We start from the raw sequence: 9929 nt of genomic DNA, 5'->3' as shown, positions 1-9929 counted from the left end.
AAATAATTTTTTAAAAATAAAAAAAATATTATTTTAATGCATTTCTAAATAAAAAATACTTTAAAAAACAACCGTAACTACAATTCCAAACACCTTTTAAAATCAAATGAGCGAAATACTTTCTAGTTTTACAGCAGTTAAATGCGGGGGTAAGTGAAAGTCTCTCTATCCCGTCATAAAATATTTTTAAAATATTTTTTTAGTCAGAAATACATTAAAATAATATTATTTTTATTTTTTAAAAATTATTTTAACATCAACACATCAAAATAATTTAAAAATATAAATTTTTATTTTTATAAAAAGCCGGTTCCACCACCACTAACTCCAAACGGTCATCAATATAATATAAAAATATAAATTTGAGTTACCAGACATCCTTGTTATACACATTAATTTTAATACAAGGTTTTTCATGCTAGCCTTTGATAGACAAACCAATTAACGTTAAAGGAGGAGGAAAGGGCCGGGTCACGATGCTCGCCCGCCTCACCTGACTGGTCGGGTCGTATAAATGAAGACCCGAAGACGTCGAATGAAATGGCTTAATTTTGAAAAGTTTAAGGTTGACTCTGTCTTCTAGACCAACAACTAATTACGGATGCAACTCGCAAGAACATTTTAAGCTGGAGTGCAACTCGCAATCACTCTTGTAATATATATATATATATATATATATATATATATATATATATATATATATATGACTAATGACAAAAGGAAAAGTGGGTTTGCTTTTTCTCTACAGGTGGAAAACTTAGTAACACTGCTTTTCATATCATCATCCTATTTTCATCCAGATGGTCCATCACATGTAATCATTTTCCCTATAATTTACTAACTATTTTTTTATCTTAATTTTATTGGGTGGAAAACTTGAACCAATTTTCATATAGCAATATTAAGCTTATATTTTCGGTTCAATTTAAAAACAAAGTATTCAAGTTACAATAAAATTCATAGAAAATTTAATTTATGATAACTTGACCTAAGAATTGAAGTGTGATGATTAGTGTGTGTTTGATAACATTGGGGAAGATTGTTTTTTAAATGTGTTTTAATTGAAAATATATTAAACTAATATTTTTTTAATTTTAATTTTTTATATCAACATGTTAAAATTATCAAAAATAAATTTTAAAAAATAATATTTTTTTAAATAAAAAACAATTTAAAAAATACTTTAAAAAACAGAAACAACTATAATATTATGTTTGAAATTGTAGTGCATGGTGTTTTTCAAAATAACATTTCACTTGAAAATATATTAAAATGAAATTTTTTAATATAAACACAAAAAAAACAAAAAAACATCAGTTTAATTTTTTCAAGCTAAAAGTATTTTTAAAAAACACTAAAAAAACATAAGCAAACTCTCCCGAACTCACAATAAAGAGCAAAAAGAGATGTGAGTGTGTTTGTTTTTTAGATAGCTTTTGTGGTTGTGATTTGAAAAATGTAAGTTTTAAAAAAGTACGATTAGCTGTGGTTAGTTGGATTTAAATACATATTTGATAAAAATTATGGTTAAAATTTATATATAACAAAAAAAAACATATATAAAATATTTAAATTTTTTTATAAAACTCAATTAAAAATACATATAAAAACTGCTGTATAAATATTACATTTTTAGAACTTGAGAAGATGCTCCACCAACAAATTTGCTAGTTCGTCAAGTGTCGGTGCAACATGGCTCCAACGCCTTTCCGCTCCAAAGTTCAACGTCAACGGTCAACTACTCAAAAGAAAGGCAAGAGGTACGTGGCATGGACCCACGTGTTCAAGGCATAATTACATTGGGTTTGGAAAATTGTGCGCGTTGCCCCCTCTTAACTGGTGAAACTCTCAGCTTCAAAAAACAAGGTAAAGGAATGATATTGATTAAAAAACACTTTTAATCCTCTTACCTTCTCATATTTTGATAAAATAAAAAAACAGAATATAAAGATATGACATAATATAACATCTTTTTAGTGTTAATATAATTATTATTAATTTTGTTTTTCTATTGGTTTTGATAGTAAAAACATTATAGAACTAAATTTTGTATATCAAAATTAGGTTTTTTCACTATTAATTATCATTAAAAAATTATTTATTTTCAGACTCATGCATTTATACTCTTGAATTATTTTTTCCCTTTTAAACTCATGACCTGAATATAGTAAAATACGTACCAACATGATACAAGTGTAAAACTATCGTGGTGAGTATGACATCGAATAACGGGTTTTTTTTTTATTAGAGGGGTTTTGGATGTGTTAAGATTAATTATAAAATCATGAATTGAAGAATTGAGAAGTCACCACCTAATATTATGATAATTGAGAAATTTTTTGATCGACAAGAGTCTAAAAAAGCATATTAGTATTGCATGAGGAACATACATCACCCTCAGTGCACCTTACTTATAGTAAGCTGTATTTTTTATTGATTATCTTTTTCTAGATCATGTTTCTATTTGTTGGTCTGTCTAAGCTTCAAGACAGACCTCCCTCGATAAAAGAGATCTCTACCTTATCAGGCTAAAACTCAATCATTTTAAGACCAAATTTTAATGGTGTATTTATTTCTATTTTGTATCTTTAATACTTAGAGATATACTTTACAATGTAATTTTATATTCCAAAATGTTAAAGTCTACAATTAGTTCCTAATATTTTATTTTTTCCAATTTATTTTATTTAATATCGAAAATATGCATTACATTGTAAAATTCATACCCTAAATATTAATTAAACAAATTGATTTTTGTGGTCTTTTTAGAATTTTGACAAAATCCTAATGGATAATCACAAACTTGTTATGATACTCATTAATTGATTTTTGTATTTTTCAAAGTATGATAAAAATACAATTTATTTTATTTTAAAATATACATAATTGTTTTTAGAATTTAGCCATATATAATTTAAAATAAAGCTGTATCTTTTGAAAGAAAAAGTTTTGTTGTTTTTGCTGAAGGAAACAACTTTATTTAATATTAAAAAAACATCTCGTGTAACCATCTAGGTGGTGGCCCAACGGTAAGAGCTTGGGATCAAGAGGTTTGCTCCCTCTGTGATCTCAGGTTCGAGCCCTGTGGTTACTCATATGATGACCACTGGAGGCTTATATGGCCGTTAACTTCAGGGCCCGTGGGATTAGTCGAGGTGCACGCAAACTAGCCCGAACACCCACGTTAAACTAAAAAAAAAAAACATCTTATGTATAGGTTATAATCCTAAACATTAAATATAAAAGAGTAAAAATAAAGTGAAGAACTCAAAATTAATTGTTGATGATCTTTTAAAAATTAAAAAATTATTTAAAATAGACTAAGATTATGATTGAAAAAATAAAATAAAATAAAAGGATTAAAATTTTTCTTGGGGCGTGTTTGCCAAGCAAATCTTAACAATTTTTTTTTAATGGATTTTATTCTTGTGAAACGTGAACTTAAACTCCTAAAGACTCTGCCAAGTAACTTGGATTGTGCTTCGGAGCCTGAAAAAAAAAAAAAAGTAGTAGGCTTCTCTTAAAAAGAATATAATTGTAATTGTTTTTTAAAATATATTTTTTATTTTAAAATATATTAAAATAATATATATTTTTTAAAATTATTTTTAATATTATCGTATTAAAATAATATGAAAATATTAATAAAATATTAATTTAAAATAAAAAAAATTTAATTTCTTTTTAAATTATGAAACACAAAAATAAACAAGGACACGCGAGGTTAAAATAAAAAAACACAACTCATGCCCCAATTGTTTTTTATTTTATTTTAAACGAATTTGAAAGGGCCTGAACCATAAACATAAAGCTAAAACAAGATTTATCTTTTAGGAAAACAAAAGGTGATGGAGGTTATTAAAAACCCAACCTCCTTCTGTTTTAAAAAGCAAGACACCATGCCCAGAATCCCTTTTCTTCACAAACCAGAATTTATGTAAAACCTTTACACAACTAAAACCTTTAAACATGAGATTGTCAAAAGCAACAGCAGCTTCACACTTTTGTAAGCATACCCGAGAAATCAACAGCGCTTGCATCACCAGGTATGTCTCTAAGCTTTCTTCCTTTCGTATGAAGTTTCTTGTAAAAAGAAAAGGAGCATGTTTTAGACATAATAGGTTTTGGAATGATGATCAGCATGTTTGTTCTTCATAGGATAAGTACCATATCGTTTGCACCCATCAGTATAAGAAAAAGTAGCCTGTGTATAGAATATCCGTCTAATGCTGGGAAAAATTTCATCCGTCCTTCTGTCCTTGATGGTTGGTTACCATTTACTCTTTTTACTTTGTGCAAAGTGAAGCAAAGTGTTTGTTCTTAGTGTTGTTGTTTGTTATGTTGCCTACGGTTGATAAGGCTACCACTGCTCAAGGTTGAAGACTCTGCCACTGTACATGCTACGAATGGAGAAGAAGAAGAAGAAGAAGAAATGAATACTGCTGGGTTGTTGTGGTACTTGATGCAGTAGTGTAATTGTTGTCGGTCGACCAGTTGGAGTTTTTCTGGAAACCAGTTGACCGGTTGAGTTACTGGTCTGCTGAAAAGAAGAAGAAGAACACTGCTGCTACTCTTTCTTTTTATTTCTCAGAGGCTGTGACAAAAAAAGATAGATGAATTTTGGATGATGGGCCTGTTTGGTTTTTGGAAATGGAGAGTGAGAGGTCTTTGGATATGGAAGAGGATGAGGGAGAGGTTGTATGATGGCTTTCTCAGTGATCTCTGGTTGTTGTTCTTGGATGGAACAGGGGGGATGAGGTTGTTTGATTGCTGTGTGGTTTTCAATATGGAGCAGGGGAGGTGATAGTGTTCGCGGCTGGAACTGGGAGGATTCCGGTCTCCTCTCCGTTCTTTCTTCAACATGTCTCTGCTACTTTTATTTATAGGAGATCCCTAGAGAGGTATCAACTCTCTTCTTCGTTTCAATCCTCACCATTCAACCCCCTTCTGATCAATCCTTGCCCTTCATAACAAACCAACAAACCTTGTACCCTCCCATCAGGCTGTCGAAGGCTGACTGAGTTAAGGGTTTTGAACGTTAATTGCAGTGGCTCTCAGGTGACAACTCGACAGGAACCATGCTGGAGTCATAGTACGACGTAAGTTCTACCTGAGAAGTGTCCCTTTTTGTCTTATCTCAGGCGTGGGAGAGCGTTTAATGGCTCTGCAAAAGGATCTCTCGCCAGCTTTCTTCATGGGGACGCCAAACAGCGTCGTTTTGTTCATTTCTTTCTTTATTTTCAAGATGGTCCCCGATCGTTTGATTTTCGTTAAGCTCAATTATTTCTCCTAATTTTCTCTTTCAATTGAGTCCCTGGTCATGTCGATTTAGACCCTTATGTTTCGAAGCATTGTTCAATATGGTACCTCCTCTCTCTCACTCTCGTTCATTTTTTTTTAATTTTATCTTTAAATTTCCTTTATTTATTTAATCTTTTTGTGTCCTAATTCCATGATATGAAGTTTTAAATTATGGTAGAAAAATAAAATTAAAAGATAGAAGACTATAATGTAAAACAAAAAGAAAATGTGTGGTCAATCTCAAAATTCTTAGATTTTTTATATTGATCCAAAAGTTTATTTTATTTATTTTTCAATTCATGAATTTAAGATGTGAGAGAGAAGGTTGTCAGGAAACAACGAATGAAAAAGAAAGTTGTCACTTGATTATATTTTAACAACAAAAATAATCGATCTTTGAGTCATGACTTCTATTTAATAAACGGGGCTTGATAATAATAGTTTTTTTTTCCTATCATTTAGATTTTTTTTATTGGTTGATTTTTTTTTATGTTTTTTAGTGATTTCAGGAGTTGACAAGTGATTTATAATGGTTTTTATGGTATTTTCATGTAATATGACTTAAAATTTGAGTTTTGGAGTTCATGGATTATAAACGATATGTCACCTAATTTTATTTTTTAAAAAAAAGTAGACAAAGTCATTGGCACTTAAAAAAAAATAGGCGCAGGTCCTGAGCTTCTTTAAGTATTAATTAATACCCTTTGATCTTTTAAGTATTAATTAATATCCTCTCTCTATATTTTTTTTATGTATCTTTTACTTTTTTTATTATTTATTTAAATTTTAATCAATATCCTCTTTTTTTAAAAAAATTTATTCACTTTTCTTAAATGGTAATTGTTTTTTAAAAAAATTCTTTTGTATTTTTTTATAATGTTTCAAATAAATTATTTTGATTTATCTTTTCAATTTGTTCTTATAATATTTGATATAATTTATTTATATTCGCATGAAGTATTTATAAAAATAAAAACTAGTCATTCTTGATAAGTAAAATAACATCTAAGTTAAAAAAAAAATAACATATAAATTAAAAAAAAGAGTCATGGTTAAATATTAACATACTCATATATATCCTTGGCTTTTAGAAGAAAGATTGGTTTTCTATTTTAGCTTTTAAATAAAATTAACAATTCTTTCTCAATTTATCGAATCATTATTTAAAAAAAAAAAAACATTAAATGAATACCCTCTCTTTGATTTTTTAATTTTTTAGAGATTATTTTTTTCTTTTATATTTGGTATAAATAGAATTTAATTGCATGATAAATTTATAAAAATAAAAAGTGTTTGTTTTTGGTAAGAAAAACAACTTCTAAAATATTTGTGTGCGCTAAACTATCTTTTGAATATTTGCATGCTCAATTATCTTTTGCTTTTGAAAAAAAAAATTAACTTTCATTTAAATATTTAATTAGCACTAACAATTTTTTTTTTACAATTTATCAATTTAAAAAAATAATGATACAATAAAATATATCACCACGATAAAAATTGTGATCAGCCATCTCAGTTTTTTTTACGATTACCTTCTAGATCTTCGAGTGTCTGATATAATTATCCATTGCGGGGGAAAACAGTGATCAGCCATCTCAGTTTTGCATCGTTTAGTAGCAACTAATACAACCTCCCAGCAAAGTAATTAAGATGCTACGAGCATAAATATAACTTGCCTAAGAATCTAGCCATGGATGTCTTCCTTGGTTCGAGAATTCCAAAAACACCAACCCAAGCCATCAACTAGACAAAACAACCAACTTATTCTTACAACGCTTCTGACATCCAAGTTACTAATCTTATCTGCTGAAGTGATTGACATGAACTCCACTAGCTATACCTCTGCAGGTTCTGGCCTTTCCAAATTCGTTGCCACAGGTTCTGGGCTATCCAAATTTGTTGCCACACACTTACATATAGGCAAGTTCTCATTCTTACTCAGAAGCTTCAACGATGGATGAACCTCAATATCACGCATGTATACTCTATCTTCGATATCTAGATTGCTTACATCCACCTCAATTTTTTGAGGAATTTGTTCAGCTGGGCAAATATATTTTAGAGTACTTCTGATCATCTTCAGATGGCCTCCTGTTTTGGCATTGAAGTAAAGTGAGAAACACAAATACACCATCAGGTATTTTTACAATTTTGGAAGAATTTTTTAGCAAGGAAAAATGATGATTTTGACAAAGAAATTTACAGGTATAGTTGATATTTCTGAAATGTTTTTGTCTGAAACTTATTACCACACCTTTATCATGCCATTTGCATTTCTTTTTCCTTACCTAGCAAAGAAACATTATTTCTCAAACATGTGGTAAATCCAATGGGCAACAGTGTGCTATTCTAATCAATGCTAGTAGTTGGTTACTCTAATGTTGTTTCTGAAGATGGCATCACTAGATTGGAGAGAAAACGAAGCCATATGCAAATTAGTATATAGTGGCATGGTTAACAGCACCAATAACAAAGTTCATGGGAGGTGTGTATTGATTTGTTCCATGGGACAGTTCATTTCTATTACATACCTAGCCAAGACGTCCATGGATATCTGACAAGAAGGTGCAACAATTCTTTCAAGTATGTTGATCTTATGATCAAAACAATTGCATCAACAACCAAGGACAAAACTCAGGAGAATCACAGGTTTGCTTCTCTTAAAACACAATATGGAGAAGAAATTCTAGGAAGAGCACCTAATGCAACAGAGTGGACTTATTTTTTGAAGAGAGTTAATGGCACATCTACTGCAGAGATGGTTAACTGATTCAATTTCAGAAACCTAAAGTTAGGGCATCATCCCTGTCATAATGATGAAGGCATGTTGATCAAAGGGAAGGTGTTCTTTGTAGTTGTATGGGTTCTAGTTTGTAGTTTATCTAGTCTAATTAAGACTTGATGCTCTATCATGTCAACACTGTATTTATAACTTTTGCTGGAATGAACCTTACCATATGCTTAAAATGATTTTGTCTTAACCGATCAGAATCAGGACTAGTTATATGAACTTCTGAAGAAAGATGTGGCAAAGGATTGCAACATAAAAGACTAAACTGTAAAACACCGATGACAATTTTACATAACAGAGAGAAAAAAAATGAAAGAAGTTCTTCAGTCTAAGATCTGAGAGAACCATGACCATCAACAGCACACCTAAAATCCTGCAAATTTTGAAGAAACGTGCATGCTAAATAGCCTACAAGTGCCAGCATGGGAAAAAAACCCCTAAAAGCCTTGAAAATTTATAGATTGTTCTCATCTACCCTAGCATTTATCCATTAAAGAAAGAGAAAACACTGTATCATCCCCCACAGACCAAATCATGTTATAAAGCCTCGTACTTGTCAAATTTCATCACTTCAATCGTCTGAAAACCCCACAAAATATAGATAAAAAAAATGAATTGGACAAAAGCAAAATCTACCTTTCTTAAGACCAGGACAATTTTCTTCTCCTTTGAAAACAACAGGCACGTCAACTTTCAGTTCCGTTCCCTCATCAGCCCAAACAAACACCAAATTCAATATCTTCCCTGTCTTTTCAGACCTATGTATCTATAATACAATCCAAAAAAAAAAAAAAACATAAAACCAAACACACTATTAATAAAAAACACAAACCTCAAATTCTCAAGATTGAAAATGAAGTAAGAAAAAAAGGAATGTGACTTGCCTTAATGGGCATTACAGTTCCGGATTCAAGCAACATCGAGGACCCAGACCCAGCTCGGACCTGAAGAGGGAAAGTAGTGGAGCAAAAGAAAGGGAGTTGTACGGACTTAAGAATGGCTTGAATCTGTTTTTTCTCAGTAGTCAGTAGTCTCTTTCTTGAGGTCAATCCGTTCGATGGGTTTTTATCAAGAAGACTTTGAGGAAAAACAACAGCAGGGATTCTGCCTTGCTCTCTTTCTCTAGCTGACACTCTTCTGCCTGCAACCTCTCGAGGTATTGCTTGGATTGTGTGGTAACGTGAAGATTGGGAGTGAAATGGTTGCAGTGGTGATAGAGGCGGTCGTGGGTATTGAATTGCCGTCCTTAGGCTGCGCCACCACTTGGCCATTTTTTTTCTTTTATCAAAAGGGTTGCTTAAGGGGTTTTGCCTTTTGCGTGGCAGATTTTGGGGTTTGAGGTGTGGGGGTTTTGGAGCTTGATTTGAGGGTATTTTCATTTACATTTTCATTTATTATTATTATTATTATTATTGAACTTGGGCCTTTTCAAGCACATTTTTTCATTCTTAACGAGCTAACGGTAACCTCAGATGTATTCATTTTTGGTTAAAACTACATTGCTCAAAATTTATGGCCCGGATCACTTTTCTAAATACTTCTTATTTTAGCGGAATGTCACGATTATCCATGTACATTTTGTTTTTTGAATTTAACCCTTGTTAATTTTTTTTTTTATGAATTTTATCCTTTTTGCTATTGTTCAATCAAGGTTTTTCCCATTATTTCAACTAGTTATACAATACATTAAAACATGTTTCATTATATCAATTCATAATGAAAACCCTACTTTGATCTTATTTATACAATTGCTTGGTTATATTTTTTTTTCTTTGATTTTTTTTCAATCAATATTTTTTTAATTTTATCATTTAATATTAAATTAATTTTTTATTGA

At 30.6% G+C, this 9929-nt stretch overlaps 1 protein-coding gene across 2 annotated transcripts; it reads right to left on the bottom strand.

Annotated features, from left to right (window-relative positions):
- Window positions 1–6753: 6753 nt before the first annotated feature.
- Window positions 6754–9447, bottom strand: LOC7489718 (uncharacterized). Of its 2 annotated transcripts, XM_052452755.1 has the most exons (4): window positions 8977–9447; window positions 8729–8858; window positions 7180–7392; window positions 6754–7149 (listed from the first exon to the last, which is right to left on the bottom strand). In XM_052452755.1, exons 1-4 carry the CDS (start codon window positions 9361–9363, stop codon window positions 7136–7138), a joined length of 744 nt encoding a protein of 247 aa, XP_052308715.1. In that variant the 5' UTR covers window positions 9364–9447; the 3' UTR covers window positions 6754–7135. The 2 variants fall into 2 exon arrangements, with proteins under 2 accessions (XP_052308715.1, XP_002307251.4); XM_002307215.4 differs by having other exon boundaries at window positions 6754–7392; window positions 8977–9446.
- Between the last annotated feature and the right edge of the window lie 482 nt (window positions 9448–9929).

Source organism: Populus trichocarpa, chromosome 5 (genome assembly GCF_000002775.5).
Source record: "Populus trichocarpa isolate Nisqually-1 chromosome 5, P.trichocarpa_v4.1, whole genome shotgun sequence".
Classification (NCBI taxonomy): Eukaryota; Viridiplantae; Streptophyta; class Magnoliopsida; order Malpighiales; family Salicaceae; genus Populus; species Populus trichocarpa.
This window is presented reverse-complemented; position numbering and strand designations above follow the sequence as displayed.

Excerpts from the sequence above, each read along its gene's own strand:
- LOC7489718 (XM_002307215.4), bottom strand. The coding sequence starts at position 9,363 with ATGGCCAAGTGGTGGCGCAGCCTAAGGACGGCAATTCAATACCCACGA. Across the intron at positions 8,859-8,976 it reads GAACTGTAATGCCCATTAAG|ATACATAGGTCTGAAAAGAC; the intron begins GCAAGTCACATT and ends ATTGTATTATAG. Across the intron at positions 7,393-8,728 it reads TTGTCCTGGTCTTAAGAAAG|GAGGCCATCTGAAGATGATC; the intron begins GTAGATTTTGCT and ends ATGCCAAAACAG.